Source organism: Hypomesus nipponensis, chromosome 28, assembly GCF_054491055.1.
Source record: "Hypomesus nipponensis isolate SF chromosome 28, ASM5449105v1, whole genome shotgun sequence".
Taxonomy (NCBI): Eukaryota; Metazoa; Chordata; class Actinopteri; order Osmeriformes; family Osmeridae; genus Hypomesus; species Hypomesus nipponensis.
The window spans coordinates 11,273,322-11,294,560 of NC_140388.1; the positions used below are offsets into that span (position 1 = coordinate 11,273,322).

Here is a 21,239-nt window from a genome sequence, read left to right on the forward strand (position 1 = left end):
CTTCAGCTGTCCGGTTCTCCAGAGGACCAATTAGCCCCATAACAGGCCTCCCGATCAGCCGATAATGGCTCTCTGCCGTCTGGTTCTTACCCATCATTTGACAGCGGAGGACGCTGATTGAATTAGGAAGCCATTTGCTCCATCTTCCGGTAAGGATAAAAGCGTTTGAGTTGGGAGTTTGGCTTTCTTCGGTCTAATCAATGGCTGCAGACAGCAGGCTAACAGCGGGACACAAACATCTAATGACAGGAATCGGCGGATTTAGTGTAACCTTGGACAGGACTACATTTACTCAGAAGGAATAGGCAAACACAAGAAGTCTGTTCAACTTTTGGGAAATTGGTATTTGTAGGCTATTTATCTTGTGTGTGATGGTAGAATTATTTTGTCTAGATGCCACGGTATAGCATATTAAAGGTATTTGAGAATTTATTGTTTTTGGTAAGCAGGTGGAATATGTAGCTTGACAGACCAAAAGGGTTTCCCCACTTTGTAATCAGTGCTGTTGCTCTTCGTAGGTGAAGCACCGTCCACTTGTAGATTTCCACCGGCTGAATACAGACGCTTTAAACTAGACCGCAAGTTGAAAAGACTAACAACAAAAGGGTAAGTTTGACAATTTATTATGGAAGTGTAGAAAACATATATCAAGTATCTTTAAGTAACTTACAATAATGAAATGTAAGGCTATTTGTATAAAAAATGTCCGTCATTTAATGTTTTGCCAGTAGCCAATACTGCATGGCTGTTTATATTATGCTTGATTATATTTAGCTGTATTCTAAATGCAAGTGTTCATGTCGAACCGTATATTGTGAGTGATCGTAAATCATTTACAAGCAAACCATTTGCATATGAATAATTAATCAATCACTGATGGCATTGCTAATAGCTGCTTTGTTGTTGTTGTTGTTGTGTGTGAGTGTGACAGAGAGTGTGACAGAGAGTGTGACAGAGTGTGTGTGTGTGTGTGTGTGCGTGTGTGCGTGTGTGTGTGTGTGTGTGTGTGTGTGTGTGTGTGTGTGTGTGTGTGTGTGTGTGTGAGAGAGAGAGAAAGGCTGAGAGAGACACTGAGAGCGAGAGACTGAGAGAGAGATAAGGAAGGACCTTTTAGTTTTAAACAAACTTTTCGTGATATAATTACAGAACGCCAAAGGCAAACTCCTTAACAATATGGGACACCTGGTAAACAACAGGAATCATCGGAGAGTGACAATAACCGAGCCGGTTACCGAGGACATCAGTTGGAACACAGAGCCCTTGCTCATCATCCGCTTCCTTAGAACCTTCAAGGAAGTTCTCAAATTCGTTCTCTTTAGTTATACTGTATTGTTCGGCGGGTTACTTATTGCTCGCTGGACCACGTATTGTGTGGTGGGCATGAGAAAATGGGGATTGTAGGCGATTTGCACATTGCCAACATATACAGCTTAATAGTAGCGTCTTTTGAATGTATTAATACAGTAGCCTTCGCACAAATGTATCGAACAAAGAGGCCTACTGTATTTAGTGAATAGCCTTCTTCATAATCAATAAAAGGTTGACGTGTTTGTGTGTCGTGTGGTCATCTGCTGCTAAAGGGGAACATGCAACGAAATGAACTGACCGTTAAATTAGGCTACAGTCTATTCCAGGGCAGGGATGTTCATCCTAGCATCCTTGAAAAATCTCATCATACAATTAAAACAAGTTGAATTACCTTTAATGGCAATTGAAGTATTCTGCGTTAATAATTAATAAAATGGAAAAGAAAATAACATTGTTATACTTGTTAACGGATTTCCCTATTCCCCCTGTGTTCTCAGTGTAAAAGACAGATGTATAGATGAAACTTGTTATACATAATGATTACAGTAACATACACCAGCATCACTGTATTGCTTTATAAATGGCCAGACTGTAATATACAGGGGGGAACCACTTTCCTCAGGGGGAAGTTCTCACCGGAAGTTCTTGCTTCGACCGGAGGAAATGAGTTAATACACTGATGTCTGTGTTGGCTGCCTATTGCTGTGTCCAGGCTCGCTAAAAGGAGTCTGTTCACCTTGAGCGTTTTAGTAGTTTTATTTATTTCTTAGCTTGTACATATGTTAAAGAACAACCATGTTTATTCTCCCGGAAATTATGTTGCTTTTAGCTATGCTGTCCGTCAAAGCGTCGGGTTACTTTGTAAACATAGATGCACATGCTGAAGAGTGCTTTTTTGAACGGGTTAACTCTGGCACCAAGATGGGTCTCATGTTTGAAGTAGCTGAAGGAGGTTTTCTTGATATTGATGTGGAGGTAAGGGACATGCTATGCTACACGATCCTAAACATGAGTTCCGTCTTCTAGTCTAATGGCAGTGTTGCATCGTAAGAAGTGTTGACATAAAACAGCTGTCACAGCTAGCTGACTACTAGCAACAAGATTGGCGTTGGTAGTGCAACCTTTTTGCAAACTGCGTTTATAGCTACTAGTAAGTTAACGTTAGTTTTTCATTCTAAACTAAAAACACACACGTTGGACTCACTATACTGTATACAGCCATCTGCTAACTAGATACTATTCTTATCTTGAGGTTATCTTTTGCTAACCATTTCCAACAATTAGACCGAGATTGAAGCATGGTAGTAGAAACTGATTATGGTCACAGATTAAACGCTCGACCCCCGTTTCAGTCTTTGATTTCTCGTGCTGATAACTACTAAAGATTCAGTGTTGCACATCAAACAATGCACCCTGTTGGTAGTATGTGCAATTCTGTCACTAAAGAGAAAATAAACGGCTGATATTTGTACAATCTAAGATCACAGGTCCAGATGGAAAACAGGTTTACAAAGGAGACCGAGAATCCAGTGGAAAGTATTCTGTTGCTGCCCACATGGATGGCACATACAAGTTCTGCTTCAGCAACAAGATGTCCACCATGACGCCCAAAATCGTCATGTTTACCATTGACACTGGAGAGGCCCCCAAGGGAGATGGCATGGAGACCGAAGGTAGGCCGCCACCTTGAGGACAAGACTATCAAGCTGCGGTTCTCTAAACTGAAGGCTTTAGCTGTGGATGTATTTTCGGTTTGAGAACCTCTCTCTCTCTTTTCCTCTTCTCAAAACTGTTTCCTTCGTGTTCCTTGTACTGTACAAGTCTCCCCACTCTCACTCTGTTCCTTCATCAGGTGGCGGTGACACATGGGACGGTAGGTGAACAGAACTGCATGGGATTAGAGACCGTTTTTAGCATTCTGGATGGAGTTTTCCCAAAGTGTAGACCGTTGTACTGATGGACATGGCTGACCAAATGTAGCTCGAAAGTTTAGTTGCATAGTCCTGCAAGTTGAGCTTATTTGGTTGTTTGCCTGAGTTGCTAGGATTTTCTGGTGTTTTGTTTTTTGATCTAATAGACACTAACCGGTTGCTCGGTAATGCTGGAATTTTCAAATGCCCTTTTCCTCAGCCATAAGTGCTGGCTTTAGAGAGTGGTTTTAGTATTTTATGTAGTATGTATTATGTTTAGTACATTATGGGATGTTCACTGACATTGTTAATGGTAGTAATTTTCTATTTTTGCTCGCAGCTCATCAAAACAAGTTGGAGGAGATGATCAACGAGATGGCAGTTTCCATGACGGCGGTAAAACACGAACAGGAGTACATGGAGGTTAGGGAGAGGATACACAGAGCAAGTAAGGCCTACACTGCAAAAAGTTTTGTTTTTGTCAGTTGCGTCACATGTAAAAGAATAAGTATTTTTATAATACTTGTGTGTTTTTCCCCCCACAGTCAATGACAACACAAACAGTCGTGTGGTTCTGTGGTCTTTCTTTGAAGCTCTTGTACTGGTAGCCATGACTCTCGGACAGATATACTACCTGAAAAGATTTTTCGAAGTACGAAGAGTTGTTTAAAGCATGGATTTTTTTTCTTCACATTTTAAGTCCAAAGCGATTCTCAGTCACTGTCAACTGCCTTGCAGCGATGTTGGGATTGAGCAACCAAGCAAGCATGGACTCCAGAGATGCTGATACCAGTACTGTTGAGGATTAATTGCTGATCTTCAAAGGTTTATTACATGCCACGTATCCAAGCGCCTAAAGACAGAAGGATGACGTTTTCTCTGTTAACTTGTTGGCTGAGTGAACGTTGCGGTAGACTGAGAATGATGTTTGATGATGAATTGATTATCCTTTAAATGAAGTTATAGTACATTTATTGTTTTGTTCATTAAGTGAATATTCAGTTTGCACTAGATGTGTTTTGGGGGGACTGACAATGTACCAATAAATCTTTCCATCTCCCATGTCAGTCAATGGTTGTTTAGAACACAATACAAATACATGCAATGGGTATGTTCCCGTTATTACACTACAGAGGGAGTGGAATGTACTATTCAAAATCTCCAGCACTGAGCTTGAATTTCTTGAGCAAATCGGTTGTAAAAGTGGATTTACAAATCTATGAAACCAGTTCTATTGGTAACAATAAAAGTGAACGTTTTCTCGTAACTTTCATTATATAACGCCCCGTACTGTTTTGATCCTGATTACTCTTTCAAACATTAAAATCATAGATAGAAACCCACATTTAAATATTATAAGTAAAAAAATACGCGTTAGCTAATGGTGATATTTTTTGTGTTTTTTTCTTTCAGAATACACTTAATGCATGCAACATTGCCGTTTCCACGTTGATTTCGTTTCTTCCTAGATAGAGTTGCGTCAGCGTCTAAAGTCAACCAAGCTGTTATCGGTGGACAAAGCACCGTCTCTTTTTGATGACGTCGCATCTGATTCCAGCGTGCATACTCGTCTGTCAGGCTGTTCTTTAGTGTTGTGACTGAAAGTTTGCAGAGGCGATGGCATCGGGTATGGAGTGATAACTTAAATAATGATCACCTAAAGTATAGTGAATGAATGTCTACTAATCAGCTAGGGTGCTCTGAATTAGCTGGTTAATAGCTATTAGAAAGGCATGCAATGTTTAGCTAGCTAGCAGTCTGACAAAGCTAGCCACTTGATACTAGGTACAGCAGCTCTTGTAACACATGCTTGCTATGAAAACTGTTGATTTGTATGCACCCTGCACATGCTGTAGATAAGCAGTAATGTATCTTTTGTAATATATTTAACTATTGCAGAGGACGAGGTTATTCTTCTGGTCATTGTTGTGGATGTAAACCCGTTATGGTGGGGCCAGCAAGCCCAAAAAGATCCAGAGGTATTTTGTGCTATTATTAGCCTACCACTCCACGAGCATATCATTATGTGTTATAAACATACTGTACGTGCTTATTTGAGACTCAAATTGTGACTTATGTCTGTTTTCAGTTTACTTTGTCCAAGTGTCTGGATGCTGTCATGGTGATGGGCAACTCGCACTTGGTTATGACCAGGACAAACAAGTTAGCCATAATTGCAAGCCATTGTCAGGAAAGGTAACTTAACTCAACTACTATAATTTAAATGCGTATCAGGAGTGAGTTCTTGTCTTTCTCAAATGAGTAATTACTATTTATGTTTTCCCTTCTATGTTACCTGCATTAGTCACTTTCTGTACCCCAGCAAACATTGGAAAATTGGGGAGGGCTCGGGTGACGTGCAGTCCGCGAGTGGGGATGGAAAGTACGAACTCCTGTCAGTTGCCAATGATTTAATTGCAGACGAAATCAAGAATCTCATGTCAAGAAGTAAGAGTATTGAGTGAATCTATTCCGTTCGATAAGCATACTTGGTCAAAATATTTGCCTGACTGCTACCTAAAAAAGGTATTGTCATATGCCTTTTTCAAACCCTGTTGGCTAACTTTATTGATCTCTGTTTTTCAGCGGAAGTGAGGGGCCACCAGACAGATACGTTATTAGCTGGCTCATTAGCCAAAGCTCTGTGCTGTATCCTTTTAATTTAAATGATGGAGTACATTAGATAGTGTGAAAATATACCATAACAGCAGTCTGTTATTTCTTCAACTTTCAAAATGCAGATATTCACAGAGTCACAAAGGAGCTTGAAGGTACATTGTCAAAATAGCACACACTAGTTCTAAATTGTGATTTTTTAATTTTTTTATTAAGTATTTATCCTTTAAAATATTTGCCCTATTTACAGCTGGACAAGAAATAAAATCAAGGATATTGGTGAGTTAACATGTGCTTGTTAGGGAATTAACACATTGTCTTTGTATCAAATAACGTTTGGTATATTTACCAAACAGGTCATCAAAGCAGCAGAGGACTGTGCGAGGCAGTATATGAACTTCATGAATGTGATCTTTGCTGCACAGAGACAGGTAATATACCTTTATCAAACTCTTATTAAAAACCTCTAGATTTTACGTCACATCTCTTCACAACCACAAAACGTCCTCTTGTTTCATTTCGTCACCTTCCATGATCCACTCTAAACCAATCTTTCATGTAACCTTCTAATCACATCCTCGTAATCTTTCACATGCATTGCCTCAAACCAAAATAGAATAACATTTGTGAATAACCTTGTATACCATACATTGATCCAGGTTACCAACTAGGTCACTAGCCCCCCCCCGGCCCCCCACAGTAAGCGTTGGGAAAATATGTCCTTATGCTCTGTTTATTTCAGAATATCCTTATAGACGCCTGTGTTTTGGACTCCGAATCCGGTCTTCTTCAACAGGTACTTAAAATATCCCTCTTTTCCTTTGAATGTCCACTTTATATCCTCTTTATTAAGTTAATCTCTATTTGTGGCCTCAGGCTTGTGACATAACTGGGGGACTGTATCTAAAGATACCACAGAAGATTGGCCTGGCACAATACCTTTTGGTGAGACTGATGCATACAAGAAGAAGGCTTAACCTTTAGCTATTAATTAATAGCAACACTGATAATAATGATTATACTTTGAAACTGAATGTTTTCTTGACAGTGGGTATTTCTGCCAGACTTGGAGCAGCGCTCTCAGCTAGTTCTTCCTCCACCTGTACGCGTGGATTACAGAGCGGCCTGCTTTTGCCACAGAAACCTCATAGAGATTGGTTATGTCTGCTCAGTGTGTTTGTCAAGTAAGTTTGTCATACCTACAACCAGTGGTGATTTTAGACCCTTGAGCACCCCTAAATTTCATCTCAGCACCCCTAAGAATAATAAGAAAAGAAAAAAAAAATGATGGAGGGGCAGAGAATAGGGATTTCTTATAACAATCTTCTCTCATTCTTTTGAAGTATTTTGCAACTTCAGTCCCATCTGCACCACTTGCGAGTGAGTATTACAAACAGTGTTACACGCGATCATCAAGACACGTGTTACTGACGTGCCAGCTCATCCTGAAACACTTGTTTTGCTTGTAGGACTGCATTTAAGATCCCGCTGCCACATATGGTGAAAGCAAAGAAGAAGAAGCTGAAACCAACCTGATGTGGAATGAATATGATAACAGTATTGTTGTAATTCAAAGGTTTCATTGTTCAAATGTTTGTATGTAGATACAATTCTCAGCACCACTGTGAGTGTAAAAATCACAAACGTTTTACAAAATGTGTCAATTCCAATGTTTGTGGCTGTTCTTGATACTTGTAAATAGCGTTTTCTATTAATAAATTGTTTTGATATTTGGGTTTAGCACTGGCTCATGAATCGATCTGAATTTTACCATCGAATTTGACAAGCCTGAATTTCTGAACCTATCATTTTTGGATCTGATTTAAATCAATTTTTATTTTAAAGGGAATTCAAAACAAACAAATTCAGTGGTGTTTACATTTCATTCAATGGCTTCTAAAATTCAAAACATTGTCACCGATCTGCCTCCATACTGCTGTACTAAGGATTAAAAGCATGATTAAAACCACCAATTGCATGTTCAAATGTACACTCGGTAATCTTCGCGTTGGAACTTTTTCCGGTGTCATCGACCGATTCAAGGAACAGCTGAGCAACGCAGACTGTTGAACACATCGTCCAGGTCAAGCGAATTTAACTATATTAACAAGTACTGGATGGGACGTGGTTTATTTACAAGTAAATTACAGTGGCTGAAATATGTTTGGACGTATGGATATTCTTGTTCGTCGTTTAGCTTGTGCTGACACAATAGTTCAGATGCCGTGGCGTTAGCTACAAACAGTGGTAGCTAGCAAGCAAGCTGGTTAGGGTCACTTTGCCTACAAGTTAAGAGACTTTAAAAGGTTTTATCTTTCTAGCTACGTAGCCTAACTGAGCTTTTTAGAGCTAGCTAGCTGAGTGCGCCTTCGCGAGTTGGTTGTCTTTTGTATTTTGTAAGTTATTGATCGAGTTTATTAGTTTGTAACGCGCTTGTCGTCCAGTATTGTAACAAGGAAGGCCTGGAGGGGTTTAGCTTTTATCATGCCATGGTCACAAGACTAACCTCGACGTCAGCAAAAATGAGTCTTAATTAATGTAGCACATGGAATTTTTTTGGTATGAGTTCTGATAGTTTTTTTGCTTTTCTGTTTGTTTTGTCAACAGGTGGTGAGGGACACAGATCAGCTATGATGGGGGATAAGCAGCGAGGGATCCGAGTCACGCAGGCGGAACTACTCTGCAAGGATGCCTGTGGTTACTATGGAAATCCTGCATGGCAAGGGTTTTGCTCTAAATGCTGGAGAGCGCAGAACCGAACAGCAGAAACAAAAAAACATGACAGTGGACAAAGGTTTGAAGTCCTTTTATTGTATCATCAAGTCTTACGAGACGGTACTAAACCTGTTCGATTTGACAGATTTTTAATCTTGAGTAATCCACCTCTTTCGCAGCCCCGACAGTGACCGAGGATCTTCGCTTACCTTCTCAAAGTTTGAGGAGAAGAAGAGCATCGAGAAGGGCCGTCGAGTTAACACAATGCGGAGGCTCTTCTGGGGCGGGCAATCCCCTTCAAAGCCCCAAGGTAGTGTAGTGCACGTGGCCTTGTTCATTATGACTCCCTACGGCAAACAATAACAACAGACGTCTGACGCTTCTTCACGTAGTCCATCATCGCACTACAGTTAGTGAAACTCAAATGTTTTTAAATGGGTACCTGTCTGTTTTTTTTTTTAATCCAGAGTCCTCCGAGTTCCAGGCTGCAGCCTTGAAAGACTTCCGGAGCCTGGAGCCAGGGGACTTCACCACCTTTCTGAAGCTGCTTCGGAAACCTACCTCCCAAGGCCTGCAGTCGCGTTGTACAGCCTTCCTCAACACTGTCGAGGCTTACCATGTAATCACCATCACGGTTTATTAACCCCTGAGACTTCCACGTCCTCTAAAGCAGTGGTTTACGTATGGAGAGATCGTGTTGTTTTCTGCCTTCTGTTTAGCCTCTCAGTCCCTCAAATGTCTCTTTCAGGACCTACCTGTGCAGAAGCAGTCTGATCTTGTGCAAGATTTTTACCAGAGCATCACTGAGTATTTCCACGGTGAGTACCGGGACAGACTGTGATTGTGAAGTGAATTCTTGCGACATTTAAATGAATGCAGATGTAACTTTATCGACACTGTATTAGACCGGATTAGAACTCTTTGTTTATGAAATATATTGGCAGGTCTTTCTGAGACTCAGGTCTCTCAGATGATGGAACACATAGAGAAGCTCATCATGACCCGCCTTCACAAATGGGTCTTCTGCCATGACAGCTGTGACGACGAACAGAAAGATTTGGCGCTCCAGAGAAGAATACGGTAATATTCATGTATTCTTTTATTTGATTATAAATACCGAAATGCAATTTAAGTGGGCCTGTTGGTTTCTACAGCGCTGGAAAAGTTTTAGTCTTCCAAGATTTACATACATACATTTAAATACATTCATATTGTCTTCAATATAATTTTTTTTATCTATATTTGTCAGTAGAAAAAGTGCAATGTTGAACACTGTTGTTTTATATTTTCATTTTCACTTCAACACTTATATAGGCTTAAAAAGTCATGTTTAAATATCCTTTCAAATGGAACCTCTGGCAGGTCTTTCAACTGGATTACACCCCAGATGTTGAGGGTCCCATTTCCTGATCACAAAGCTGAGATTACCAGAGATCCTTTCCTGCCTGCCATAACAGGTAACTGACATCACAAATCTCACCTCTCACTGAGGTGAACAACATTCTTTGTCTTTCTATTTCCTCGTTCAGGCTTTGTGTTAGAACCAACCTTTTAAAAGTATGTTTATTTTTTTATTTAATACTTTGAAATGTCACCACCACCACCACCATCAGCCATAATTGAGATGGATGCCAAGCGAGCGCCACAGGACAAACTGTCGTGCGTGTCCAAGTGCAGCCAGAACATCTTCCAGGCTCTCTCCAGCTCCAACAGCGAGCCGGCCAACGCTGACGACTTTCTGTCGGGTCTGATATACGTGGTGCTGAAGGCCAACCCGCCTCGACTTCACTCCAACATGCAGTACGTCATCCGCTTCGGGCTTCCTCACAGCTTGATGGCAGGCGAGAGTGGTTACTACTTCACCAATTTGGTAAATTCATTCATAAAAACATTCATTTACACAGTCCCAGATCAAATCGGTTTATCGTTATCTGTGCGGTAGGCATTAAGTAATGCTTAATCTACCTTTTTCTTTACTGTAGTCTTGTGCCGTGGCCTTCATTGAGAAGTTGGACGGACCAGCACTCAATCTCAGTCCAGAGGAGTTCGAGGGGTACATGCAGGATCGCCGCGCATCCTCGGTGTTCCTGGGAGCCAGCGAGAGGCGCCGGGTCTCTCGAGAGACGCTGGACCAACTGGAGGATCTGAGAGGCCGGCAGGAGAGGGTGACCCAAGGAGTGGACGCTCTCAGGGAACAGCTACAGCAGTGGGTACAGTCTGTTGAGGAGCAGGTGGACGCAGCAACAAGCCAGGCTTATCTGGCGCACAAAGAAATCACAGCCCTGTCGGAGATGAAACAGAGCGAGCTTGTCTCGGCCCAGCCGAAAGCAGGGAAGGAGGATGGTGAAGGCCTGCCCGTGCTTGCGGATCCAGAATCTAACAAGGACAGTTCAACAACAGATACGAACTGTTAGTCAGTCATTCATCCTGGTGAAGCCCTCCAGGTCGATGGAAGTTTTTTTTTTTCAGGAATAAAAAGCGGCAAGCGAATGCCGTCAAGGTACCAAATAGCAGCATGGATGTTTTCTGAAGCATTTCCACATTCCTCAATGCCATGTTTGCACATTAGAAACAGAACCTAGAGTACATCCTTAGTACTCTTGTTGGGATATTCTGAAGCCTCTGATTGGGTTTCACAGGTCGCACAGAGCTGCCAACTGTTTACACATATACTTGAGCTTGTTCAGGTTTAGAAATGTACATTGAATGTTTGCACATAGGTTGTCTCATTACATGCCACACATTTATATTGTCGTATTGAAGGATATTTTAACTTGAAGGATATTTTAACATGTTAAATATTCAAGTTAATTGTTAAAGCAATATTTTTGAAGAAAATTAAGGCATTTGGGTAGCTGCAAATATTTGAATAAATATTTATTGCTATAATGACTTGTATAAGCTAAATAAGTTAAAATAAACAAGTGCCTTCCTAGTGTGGTAATAAATTATAATAGAATAATGTGAATAAAACCATATGTACATTTTATCTGTAATGCAAGTTGAGGACCAAAGGTGGAGAGGATTTTGTGCTAAATACTACCTGTTACTTTGTACCACTTAATCTCGGTTGAAAAGACACTAACTCAACTGTGACCTTTCTGTTCCACGTGGTAATAAAAGTATTACAAAACTATCAACGATAGTGTGTGACGGACATGTTTTCAAGTGTTGAAAAAGATTACCCGTTTATAAGAAACTGAATGTTGGATCATTTTGTTTTTGCTCAGTGTATAATGTAAGATAACATTGATAACGTGAATGAGAACAGGCAATTGCCAATATGGCCGTTGGAGAGCAGATAAACATTCAAAACAGCTGCGTCGTTGAGAATCAGCAGTTCGACAGCAGTGTGCTGTACATTCTAGCACTTCGGATTTCAATCCCTCATTCGCCCATTTTACAGCGCTGTGTAGCAAACTACTTTTGGCCCTTTCTGGCATTCGTAGTTGTTTTCATTGGTTTCTGAAGCTATGAAGATGACAGAGGAAAACAACATGGGACATTCTACAATAACAGTAGAAGATGTTCAAACTCTTGTTAAAAAGAAAGACGAAATTGAAGAGCAAATTAAAGCCTACTACAACGTTTTGGAAGATGTAAGATGTTACTTTTCCGTCATGATTTGGTTATATGAAACAAGCTTGGTAGAGAGATAGCTAATAGCTAGGCTAGCAATATGAACTAGATCATGTTATAGATTAACATTAGCTGGTATCCAAATATCAATAAGTGCCTATGTCAATATATTTAGCTCTAGTTCTAAATCTAATAGGTAGGCCTTTTTAGCTTTTTCACAGATAGGCTAGAAATTGTGGAGGACAGCGAGGACGGATTTAGGGCTTCATAGGTCATTGAGTATTATGGGAAATGTGTTAACGAAGCGTTTTACGTCTATTGACAGCAAGGTGTTGGCACGGAGGGTCCTCTGGTTGATGAGGAGGGCTTCCCGCGCGCAGATGTCAATGTGTACCAGATCAGAACCGCACGTCACAGCATTTCTTGTAAGAATGCTGTATTGCAGGATTTTGTAAAATGTTTAATAACCGCTACCAATGGTTCCATTCTGCCTGGGGACGTATCTAACTCACTTACGACCCTCTTCACTGTATGCTTGTGTGACAGGTCTGCAAAATGACCACAAGGCCATCATGGTGGAGATCGAAGAGGCGCTGCACAAGCTGCACTCTCGAGAGAAGGCCAAGCGCAAGCAGGACGAGGCGGAGGCCGACCCTGAGGTCATGGAGCAAGAAGTCTCTCTGCCCCCTCCCTTCGCCCGCGTGGATGCTGTCACGCAAGGCTCGCCTGCCGGTCGAGCTGTGAGTCTTTGTCCTGTGACCTGTAACGGCTCATGTTATGCTCGATCATTCGGCTTTAGCCTAGACAAAATCAAGATATGGTGCCGTCAAAGCAGGACCGGTCCATCCTATAGGCGACATAGGCAGCCGCCTAGGGCGGCATGCAGAGGGGGAGTCATTTTTTCTAAATGCATCCATTAATTGTCTGTCATATGTCCGTGCTGTGGTTGGGGGGGAGGGGGGGGGGGGGTCGGCACTGCGTCAAAGTGACGCTGTGATTGTTCTTTCTTCCTAAGGGCCTGAGTCTCGGTGATGAAATCATTGAGTTCGGCTCCGTTAACACGGGAAATTTCCAGAACCTCCAGAATATTGCTTCTGTGGTCCAGCACAGTGAAGGGGTATAGTGCCTTCTGAGACTTACTGTTTTATATTGAGGGTGTTAATAGATAGGCCTACAGTTATGACATGATCTTACTTGTTTTTCAGAAACCATTACGTGTCGCAGTGATTAGAAATGGACAGCGAACTACGCTAAGCCTCACCCCACAGCATTGGTCAGGCAGAGGTCTACTGGGGTACGTGGTACTATGCTAACACTCAGGTTTTTCCTATTAAACTACTGTATTGATTTTACATGCTGTGGTTTAGCACGCGTTAACACCTGCATCCCGTTTTCCAACAGATGCAACATTGTACCCATCCAGAGATGAAGATTTACCAGCACATTCATGTCACTTTATCACTAGGTGGATAACACTTTCATGGAATTGTTTATATAAACATAGCCTCCATAGCAGTGGTTCCCAACCCTGTCCTCAGGGACCCCCTGTCTTGCTTGTTTTAGATGTTTCCCTGCTCCAACACACCTGATTCAAATGCATGTTCGTTACCAGGGCTTCTACAGAGCGAGATAACAACCCATTTATTTGAATCAGGTGTGTTGGAGCAGGGAAACATAACCCATGCAGGACAGTGGGTCCCTAGGACAGGTTTGAGAACCACTGCTACAAGCATTTTAGGAAAATACTACATTTCAGTTGGGTTTCTTAGAGGCATTGCTAAATATTATACTTGTTAAAAGTTGTTTTCACTGATAAAAAAAAAAAAAGTTGATGTTGGTAGTGGTGTGCTCTTAATTTCACCATTAGCATTATATTGCAGTCACAACGCATTTGCCAAAAAATAAAAAGTTGAATACAAAAATAACTTTGTGATCTTGAATGATAAAACCGGTGTTGACTGGCCCATGATAATGACTGGCTAATAAGCCGATTTAGATTCTGTATGGATGATCTCTGTTTTCAGGCAGGCCAGAAAAAAGCACGACAATATAAGAGTTTTGACTTGGTTTTATTAGCAAGACGTCGGATCATGCCACCAATCCACAACAGAGTGGAAGCAATAGCAAACAGCGAATAATCATATAGCTTGCACCCGTGGATGTAACGTATTTATGTGTACCCCGTTTGCGTAGACGCTGTTCTTTGCCCTCCATTGTCTACCACGCACGGGCAGACGATGTGCAGCAGCGCCCTCTACTGTCACAGTTTCTGATCACAGCTTTCGGTGCAACACCTGTCAAGGGAACAAGACTGTGAAAAGCAGATGCCAGTTCGCCCCTCCCTCGATCACGGTATCTAGGCAACAGGACGCTCAGTTTCTGAATTCGGTCTTAATTTCATGCATGTGTATCTCAAATTGCTAGCTGGTTACTTTCGCTGCTTTCTTAATTGCACTGATATTTTTTTCAGTGGACGGAAATATAACATTTCGCTTGTTGCAGTGCTGGTCAGATAGTCGACTGACACTGTAGTTAGCGGTAGCTAGCTTTCCCTAGTTAGCTTACTACTGACTAGAGGCACTAGTAGTGCAGCTCTGCTTTTCTTGTTGACCATACTAATTTCTTCTACATAAAGTGGGCCCGGAGTCTGGAACCATCAATTTCCTACTGATCTGTAAGTGCAGTGTGTGGTGAAAAATGTCGAAAGCTGGAACCGAGAGCCCACGGGAGATGCAGCAAGGCGCTAATGAGACGGAAAGCGATGATGGAAATGACCTGGGCCACGGAGAGGAGAGGGAAAGTTCAGATGACAGAAGTGTGAATGACGAACATGGCACAGATGACCGGTCTATAACGACTGGAGATTCATCAATATCTCAAGTGTACACTTCCAACTGTAGGACATTAGTACCGAAGCAGAAGTCCTCCAGTGTTAAAATACACGCATTGGTAAATAAATCATCAAATTTATCAAAAACGTAATGACTAGTTATATCTTCTGTTGTACCTAGTTTCCAAATCGAGTAAGAACACACAACAATATATATATTATGTTGAAAGGGTAACAAGAGACAGATCCTTGTAAATTCTGTATATTTACAGACTCTGGACTGGGTGTTTGGGATGAGCCATGCCCTTCCTGTCTTCAGTCTTCAGGACCAGGAACAGCTAGTGATCTTGTATGGGGGAGCCAATGTCGCAGTTATGTATGATCACACCTCTAACTCCCAGCATCTCCTCCAGGTACAGTAACAAAACTGTGTGTTTTGGAAACATCCAGATTTTCACTACAAAAGTTTCACCAGCTACCGAAGTGTATAAAACAATACTAGGTGTACAGAGTTCATCCAGCGTTGTTACAACTAATAGTTTTGACTCATATTACACGGGGAAAATAGCATACAAACTATTTTTTTATCTGTCTCCAAAGGGTCACAGAAGCCCCATTTCGTGTTTGTGTGTAAGCGAAGACAGACGCTGGCTTGTGACCGCGGACCAAGGAAAGGAAAGTCTGGTGATCATCTGGGACTCCTATTCTGGGTAGATTTGTATTTATTAGACGTAATTACAAAGGATTAGAGCGTTATGAGTTATTTTGAAGCTGACAGCGCAAGAAAAAAAAAATTATTCCACTCAATCCTAGGATACCTGTGCGTACATTGTTTGACTGTCACCCTGAAGGGGGTGTCTCAACGTTGGCGCTGTCGAAAGATTCAAAACACTTGGTGACTGTTGGGGCTGGAGCGGTTCAGGTAAGATATTAAATTATGGGCCATGACAGGTGGCCACTCAACACGAGATCATTTAGTTTGAGTTTTTTTATCCTATCCGCAGCGAGTCTGCGTTTGGGACTGGACCAATGAGACGGAGGATCCATTGTGCGTCTCTGAACTCGAACCAGAGCACGGAGTTCAGGTAACTTCGAAAATGGGAAAAACCGCCTTCGCTTTACATTGGCTACTGTTACAGATGTTATTAAAGGAGATTTGATCAATGGTTTACACAAATTAACAGCCAATTACATGAACTGCTTTCAATACCTCCTCAGAATCATATCCTTTTCAACCCAAATGACAGCACAGAGCTGCTAAGCAACAGTGAGAGCCAAGTCCTATTTTACACCAGGGTAAATTGCATAGTTCAATCTGTATATATTTGTCTATAAATACAGTACAAATGCAGTCTTATCTGTTTGGTCACAACTTTTCTTCTTCTTCTTCTAGAACAAAGAGATTTTAAGTTATGTAGCCCCCAAGTTACAGGACAGGGTAAGGATATTGATGCAGTGAAACTCAACTCCAACAATGTCAATGAGCTGTCAACCTTCTATTTTAATGCCCGTTTACTTCACATAATCATTTGAGATTTGACTTCCCACCCCAAAGACGTTCAACAAGGTTGTGGGTGAGCTAAGCCAGTCTGTGTTCCACTGGAAAGGGCATCAGGCTTTGTCAGCCACCTTGATAGGCAACCTAGTTCTGTGGGACATGGTCCAAGCTTCTTCCACCAGCAGAGCCCTCATCAGGAAACCCATCAAACTGTTCCCCCTCCAGGAAGCTGGCATCACGGTGCTCACTTTGACTGACAGGTGAATTCCCATGCCCTGGGCAAGTCCTATCCCTCGCCAATAAGGTGTCCCTATCTACCGTTTGTGTACAGATGCTTATTCATCGAGATTTTGTGTTACGTGTCTTTTATTCCTTTAGCTTCATTGTGACAGGAGACTTTCTGGGCCATGTGAAATTCTATGATGAGAACTTCAAACTCTTAAGCTGGTACAGTGAATTCAACCTGGACCCCATCAAATCCATCTCCTTCTCCAGTGAGCCTTCCCCCATCTGCAGCCAGGGATATCAGGAAGACTGCACAATGGAGGCCAAACCTTTTGTCGTCCGGTGAGCGATGTCATTGTATCAGTACTGTGTGTCTGAGGAGGCAGATGGCTGAGTGGTTAGGGAACTGGGCTAGTAATCTGAAGGTGGGTAGATCGATTCTCGGCCGTGCCAAATGCCATTGTGTCCTTGGGCAAGGCACTTCACCCTACTTGCCTCGGGGGGGGAATGTCCCTGTACTTACTGTAAGTCGCTCTGGATAAGAGCGTCTGCTAAAATGACTAAATGTAAATGTCTACCCCCGCCCCTGTATAAATCATAGTTCAAACAGAGGGATCTTTTAATCCTCTTCCCCTCGCTGACCCTGCACCTCCTCTCTCACCTGTAGGAACTTTGTTCTGTCCACCATCAGCTCGACGGTGGTACACGTGAACGCAAACAGCGCAGAGTCTCAAACGCTGATACAAGAGCATTGCAAGCCACTGTATGCTTTGGCCTGTCATCCTAAGATGCCGGTCCTGGCAATGGGGAGTCACGGTGGCATTCTCAAAGTGTGGGACTACGAACAGAAGATGGCCCAATGCAGCAGGGTCTTCGAGGAAGAGAAACAGATACAGGTCATGACCTTTGACCCTCAAGGTTAGCCCGCCATGGAAAAGTACCAGTATCCTTACCATAACTTATAACGATCGTTTTCGTTTCGTTTTCTTCGTATTGATACTGATGCTATCAAAAAAGGATTTGACAAAGGTTTAGGGTTAGTAAACCTAAAACTAAGAAAAACATAACCCAAATGTTGAATATATTTCCAAGCTGTTTAATTGAATAATTGTGTCCGTCACTAATTAAAAAGAAAGATTACGTGGTGTTATTTTCTGACAGGATTTTACTTGGCTGTTGGCTTTGCTAACGGTGCTATCCATGTGCTGGATGTGTGCACTTTGCAAAGTGAAGAAGAGGACTGTTTGAAATACAGCCAAGACTGTATCACTCACATCACTTTCTCTGCAGATTCCCTCTACCTGGCAACAGCGGTGAGCAATCCAAACAGGGGGTTATTGTTGCACTGTAGTTAAACTCTGCTGTATATTTCTCTGTGCCTGGCAATATACAGCCCGTTCTTTGACTGATCACCAAAATACAGTTTGAACTATAACCTTCAGATCCATTATTTGCTGCAGTATTTTGTAAATGCATTTTTTTGTATGTCTCTTAGAAAAACTTGTGATAAACGAATACAATGTAAATGTAATGAATAGTATAGTGGCTTATTTCTCTCTGTTTATTCAAGCTATTGAAAGACATTCACTCGTCTTTTATCTTTCTTCCCCAACTCCTCCCACTCTCAGGACGCAGGCAAGGCAGTGATGGTGTTCCGCTCGAATATCGAGGAGAGCTTGCAGCGCTGGAAGTACATAGGGAGGCACCACTCCCACTACAAGCCCATTAAGGATCTCCTCTTTGGGGAGTACCTGGACAGCACCCAGCCTCGGCTGCTTTCCTTGGGCATGGATCACAGACTGGTGAGCCTCCCACACGGTCAGATCAAAATAGGTTTCTGGGTTACTCATGCAGCGGCATTGGTCTCATTCTCTCTCACATTTACATTTGCATTTAGTCATTTAGCAGATGCTCTCGTCCAGAGCGACTTACAGTAAGTACAGGGACATTTCCCAGAGGCAAGCAGGGTGAAGTGCCTTGCCCAAGGACACAATGTAAATTTGCACGTCCGGGAATCGTCAACCTTCTGATTATCAGCCCGATTCCCTAAGCGCTCAACCATATCACCCCCGGCCTAGGTGGAGTACGACTTGGAAAACGATGAGGAGCTGTCGATCCTGAGCTCTGAGCGCATCGAGCAGAGCGCTGTGCCCACCTGCATGACCTGGTACCCTCCGCTGACCACAGAGAACTTCCTCCTCACCGCCTCAGACCTCTACAAGATGAAGCTATTCAACAGCACAACCAAGATGTGCAGGTCAGGGTCCAAACGTGATCACTTGGTGCTTGGACGTGTCGTATCGCTCGAGTCTCACTGAGGGGGGGAAAAACTGCTCATTCGTGACTGTTCACCTTGTTGGTTTTTCTGTTCCAGAAAGACACTTCTTGGTCCTAGATACGGGTCTCCTGTAGAGAAGATGCTGGTTCTTCCCATCTCTAAGGATCATGATTCTAAAGTTCGTCACATGGCTTACATCACCAAAGACAAGGTTGGAGACTGAAATACCAAACCTTTAGAAAGCCCGCAGCCTACAGCAACAGAAAAAGAACCTGAATCTGAACATTCGAGAATCGGTGTCGTTCTGTTTTTCTAAAAGGTGGGTGTCCAGATCCTGCCTCTTGATGGGAACCCCCACAAGTCCTCTGCTGTGCTCTGCCACCCAACAGGAGTGTCTGCTCTGGCCTGCTCCTACGACGGGCGATTCGTTTTCACTGCTGGGGGATCTGACTGCTCCGTCCTGTCCTGGGAGATCAGCCTCACGTAGGGACTCCACTCAGTACATTAGTACCTTTAGTCATTTAGCAGATGCTCTAATCCAGAGTGATTTAAAGTAAGTACAGGGACATTCTCCAAGTAGGGTGAAGTGCCTTGCCCAAGGACACAACGTCATTTCGCACGGCCGGGAATCAAACCAACAACCTTCTGATTAATAGCCCAAATCCCTAACCACTCAGCCATCTGACTCCCAGTAACTCAGTAGTGCCAAGTCTGACTAGGAGACTGTTGTTTGTACTGCGGAGCAGCTTCTGAATCCTTGTCTTCTTCAGGGCTTTGGAGGCTGCTGCAGCCCTGGGGGGGAAAGACCTGATGCCCTTCTACAGTCTCCTGGAGGGAGGGAGAGACGGTGCGCTCTTTCACGTACGTACAGCGAGGATGACGGCAAATCCGACGGTCGATGATATGCATCTTCACGTTCAGATTGTTTATTTTTTGTGTGTGTTTTCCTCTCCAGGAAATGGAGGATTTCTTTTATTACTGTCAGCTGCGCAACCAAGGCATTGATTCAATGGAAACAAGACAGGTTTCAGCCCGGATCCCCTTAGCAGAGGTGTCTTTTGTCATGAGGGCTTTAGGCTTCTTCCCCACGGAGCAAGAGGTACATGTGTCGAAACTAGAAACAAATCCGTCTTTGACCCTTTTCAGCATTCCTCCTCAGCTCGGCAACTCAATATGTTTATAGCTGACTAAATGACATGTTTTTTAATTTTTTTAATTCAGAGCTAAATTCTAACATCTTACCGACTCTTTCTCAAGCTGGAGGACATGCAGAACGAGGTGAAGTTCAGCCGGTATGCTGAGACTGGTAAATATGTGACTGACATCGACCTAGAGGAGTTCATCAAGCTCTACGTCAACCATCGGCCTGCGTTTGGGATCTCCAAAGAGGAGCTTCAAGGTGCATTTGATATTTTAAGTTCCCCGTATGCAACGGACGGAGAACCGACGATCAACCGGGACGAGCTGTTGGAGGTTCTTCAAGCCAGGGGTGTGTTTAATAACTGCTGCTGTTCTGTGTGTGAGTGTGATGGGTGACACTGTCTGTGACTGGTATTACATTATTTAAAAAAACGCAGTGGTGATACATCACATATCTCTCCTCGTGTCAGGGGAACACATGACGGAGGAGGAGCTTGTTGGGTGTTTCAGCACGCTGGTGGGTCTCAATCCTGAAGGAGGGAAGTCAGAGACAGGAACCCTGGAGTGTGAGGGTGAGTATTTCCTCCGCTGAACAAGATGATTTACTGGACATTTACATTTGCATTTAATTTTAAATGTATCGTGTCAAATGTAATGATGTGAAACTGCCTATTGTGTATGTTGGTTTGCATGCCGACAGATTCAGAACACATACTGGAGCGCGAGATCCCAGAAGAGATATCCATGAAAACATTATCAATAGATATCCTCGGATTCCCCCTTTCTAATAGAGATGAACTTCCTGCATCTCAAGAGGACATTTTGTCAGGGTCTGAGGTTTTATAGGATGCCCTTCAAGTAAGGCTTCTTTAGTTTGTGTCCATATCTTTGAATCATTCAACAGAGATGCTATATTGCTTTAATAAAAGTGTGACCAAATAAATTAAGGAACTAACAAGGCAAAATGTTTACTGAAGAATAATAAATAATTAAATAAAGTGATGTGTTATGAATAACTGCCCCTTGTTACGATGAATACAGTGCAAAACTGTTTGTTACAGCGTCTTTACCCTCAAATATTGGGGGGAAAATATATTCGATTAAATAAACAATATGGATCTGTATCGTGTTTGTGACATG

General features: G+C 42.5%; 5 protein-coding genes and 1 long non-coding RNA gene across 12 annotated transcripts; all 6 read left to right on the top strand.

The window, feature by feature from the left end:
- Positions 1-3: 3 nt before the first annotated feature.
- On the top strand, positions 4-1,618 carry LOC146220010 (uncharacterized). Of its 4 annotated transcripts, none has more exons than XR_014751084.1 (3): positions 4-149; positions 519-606; positions 1,147-1,618. It is a non-coding gene; the product is annotated as an uncharacterized LOC146220010 (long non-coding RNA). The 4 variants fall into 4 exon arrangements; XR_014751082.1 differs by lacking the exon at positions 4-149 and adding an exon at positions 186-342; XR_014751083.1 differs by lacking the exon at positions 4-149 and adding an exon at positions 190-417.
- A 353-nt stretch (positions 1,619-1,971) lies between these two features.
- Positions 1,972-4,485, top strand: LOC146220011 (transmembrane emp24 domain-containing protein 2-like). Of its 2 annotated transcripts, XM_084694680.1 has the most exons (5): positions 1,972-2,283; positions 2,789-2,981; positions 3,161-3,181; positions 3,559-3,666; positions 3,764-4,485. In XM_084694680.1, exons 1-5 carry the CDS (start codon positions 2,104-2,106, stop codon positions 3,886-3,888), a joined length of 627 nt encoding a protein of 208 aa, XP_084550806.1. In that variant the 5' UTR covers positions 1,972-2,103; the 3' UTR covers positions 3,889-4,485. The 2 variants fall into 2 exon arrangements, with proteins under 2 accessions (XP_084550806.1, XP_084550807.1); XM_084694681.1 differs by lacking the exon at positions 3,161-3,181.
- Positions 4,486-4,721: 236 nt separating this feature from the next.
- Positions 4,722-7,574, top strand: gtf2h3 (general transcription factor IIH, polypeptide 3). Its single transcript, XM_084694678.1, has 13 exons — positions 4,722-4,845; positions 5,118-5,197; positions 5,308-5,414; positions 5,524-5,666; positions 5,805-5,867; positions 5,960-5,989; positions 6,085-6,113; positions 6,191-6,265; positions 6,577-6,630; positions 6,711-6,779; positions 6,883-7,018; positions 7,178-7,214; positions 7,304-7,574. The coding sequence occupies exons 1-13, from the start codon at positions 4,836-4,838 to the stop codon at positions 7,368-7,370; spliced, it is 900 nt and encodes a 299-aa protein (XP_084550804.1). The 5' UTR covers positions 4,722-4,835; the 3' UTR covers positions 7,371-7,574.
- Positions 7,575-7,687: 113 nt separating this feature from the next.
- LOC146220013 (rab5 GDP/GTP exchange factor-like) lies at positions 7,688-11,689 on the top strand. Of its 3 annotated transcripts, none has more exons than XM_084694676.1 (9): positions 7,688-7,917; positions 8,442-8,628; positions 8,729-8,859; positions 9,017-9,168; positions 9,298-9,367; positions 9,494-9,629; positions 9,912-10,006; positions 10,163-10,419; positions 10,532-11,689. In XM_084694676.1, exons 2-9 carry the CDS (start codon positions 8,465-8,467, stop codon positions 10,961-10,963), a joined length of 1,437 nt encoding a protein of 478 aa, XP_084550802.1. In that variant the 5' UTR covers positions 7,688-7,917; positions 8,442-8,464; the 3' UTR covers positions 10,964-11,689. The 3 variants fall into 3 exon arrangements, with proteins under 3 accessions (XP_084550802.1, XP_084550801.1, XP_084550803.1); XM_084694675.1 differs by having other exon boundaries at positions 7,853-7,973; XM_084694677.1 differs by lacking the exon at positions 7,688-7,917 and adding an exon at positions 8,214-8,230.
- A 245-nt stretch (positions 11,690-11,934) lies between these two features.
- On the top strand, positions 11,935-14,051 carry psmd9 (proteasome 26S subunit, non-ATPase 9). Its single transcript, XM_084694679.1, has 6 exons — positions 11,935-12,148; positions 12,454-12,553; positions 12,675-12,868; positions 13,144-13,245; positions 13,334-13,422; positions 13,530-14,051. Exons 1-6 carry the CDS (start codon positions 12,023-12,025, stop codon positions 13,555-13,557), a joined length of 639 nt encoding a protein of 212 aa, XP_084550805.1. The 5' UTR covers positions 11,935-12,022; the 3' UTR covers positions 13,558-14,051.
- Positions 14,052-14,459: 408 nt separating this feature from the next.
- On the top strand, positions 14,460-21,213 carry cfap251 (cilia and flagella associated protein 251). The gene is made up of 20 exons (XM_084695227.1): positions 14,460-15,077; positions 15,231-15,371; positions 15,559-15,668; positions 15,772-15,880; positions 15,963-16,043; positions 16,177-16,254; positions 16,352-16,396; positions 16,514-16,716; positions 16,835-17,023; positions 17,349-17,599; positions 17,843-17,994; positions 18,310-18,483; positions 18,760-18,938; positions 19,056-19,170; positions 19,279-19,442; positions 19,730-19,820; positions 19,915-20,058; positions 20,217-20,448; positions 20,570-20,671; positions 20,800-21,213. The coding sequence occupies exons 1-20, from the start codon at positions 14,826-14,828 to the stop codon at positions 20,943-20,945; spliced, it is 2,958 nt and encodes a 985-aa protein (XP_084551353.1). The 5' UTR covers positions 14,460-14,825; the 3' UTR covers positions 20,946-21,213.
- The last annotated feature ends 26 nt before the right edge of the window (positions 21,214-21,239 follow it).

What these genes read in the sequence shown, in the direction of transcription:
- psmd9 (XM_084694679.1), top strand. Translation starts at nt 12,023, where the DNA reads ATGAAGATGACAGAGGAAAACAACATGGGACATTCTACAATAACAGTA. An exon ending in CGCACGTCACAGCATTTCTT is followed by an intron (nt 12,554 to 12,674) that starts GTAAGAATGCTG and finishes CTTGTGTGACAG; the next exon opens with GTCTGCAAAATGACCACAAG. An exon ending in TCAGGCAGAGGTCTACTGGG is followed by an intron (nt 13,423 to 13,529) that starts GTACGTGGTACT and finishes GTTTTCCAACAG; the next exon opens with ATGCAACATTGTACCCATCC.
- LOC146220011 (XM_084694680.1), top strand. Translation starts at nt 2,104, where the DNA reads ATGTTTATTCTCCCGGAAATTATGTTGCTTTTAGCTATGCTGTCCGTC. An exon ending in TGGCGGTGACACATGGGACG is followed by an intron (nt 3,182 to 3,558) that starts GTAGGTGAACAG and finishes TTTTGCTCGCAG; the next exon opens with CTCATCAAAACAAGTTGGAG. An exon ending in GGAGAGGATACACAGAGCAA is followed by an intron (nt 3,667 to 3,763) that starts GTAAGGCCTACA and finishes TTCCCCCCACAG; the next exon opens with TCAATGACAACACAAACAGT.
- cfap251 (XM_084695227.1), top strand. Translation starts at nt 14,826, where the DNA reads ATGTCGAAAGCTGGAACCGAGAGCCCACGGGAGATGCAGCAAGGCGCT. An exon ending in GTGCTCACTTTGACTGACAG is followed by an intron (nt 16,717 to 16,834) that starts GTGAATTCCCAT and finishes TTATTCCTTTAG; the next exon opens with CTTCATTGTGACAGGAGACT. An exon ending in GGAGGTTCTTCAAGCCAGGG is followed by an intron (nt 20,449 to 20,569) that starts GTGTGTTTAATA and finishes TCCTCGTGTCAG; the next exon opens with GGGAACACATGACGGAGGAG.
- gtf2h3 (XM_084694678.1), top strand. An exon ending in AGTCACAAAGGAGCTTGAAG is followed by an intron (nt 5,990 to 6,084) that starts GTACATTGTCAA and finishes CCCTATTTACAG; the next exon opens with CTGGACAAGAAATAAAATCA. An exon ending in GCCTGGCACAATACCTTTTG is followed by an intron (nt 6,780 to 6,882) that starts GTGAGACTGATG and finishes TTTTCTTGACAG; the next exon opens with TGGGTATTTCTGCCAGACTT.
- LOC146220013 (XM_084694675.1), top strand. Translation starts at nt 7,952, where the DNA reads ATGGGACGTGGTTTATTTACAA. An exon ending in AAACATGACAGTGGACAAAG is followed by an intron (nt 8,629 to 8,728) that starts GTTTGAAGTCCT and finishes CCTCTTTCGCAG; the next exon opens with CCCCGACAGTGACCGAGGAT. An exon ending in TTTCCTGCCTGCCATAACAG is followed by an intron (nt 10,007 to 10,162) that starts GTAACTGACATC and finishes CACCACCATCAG; the next exon opens with CCATAATTGAGATGGATGCC.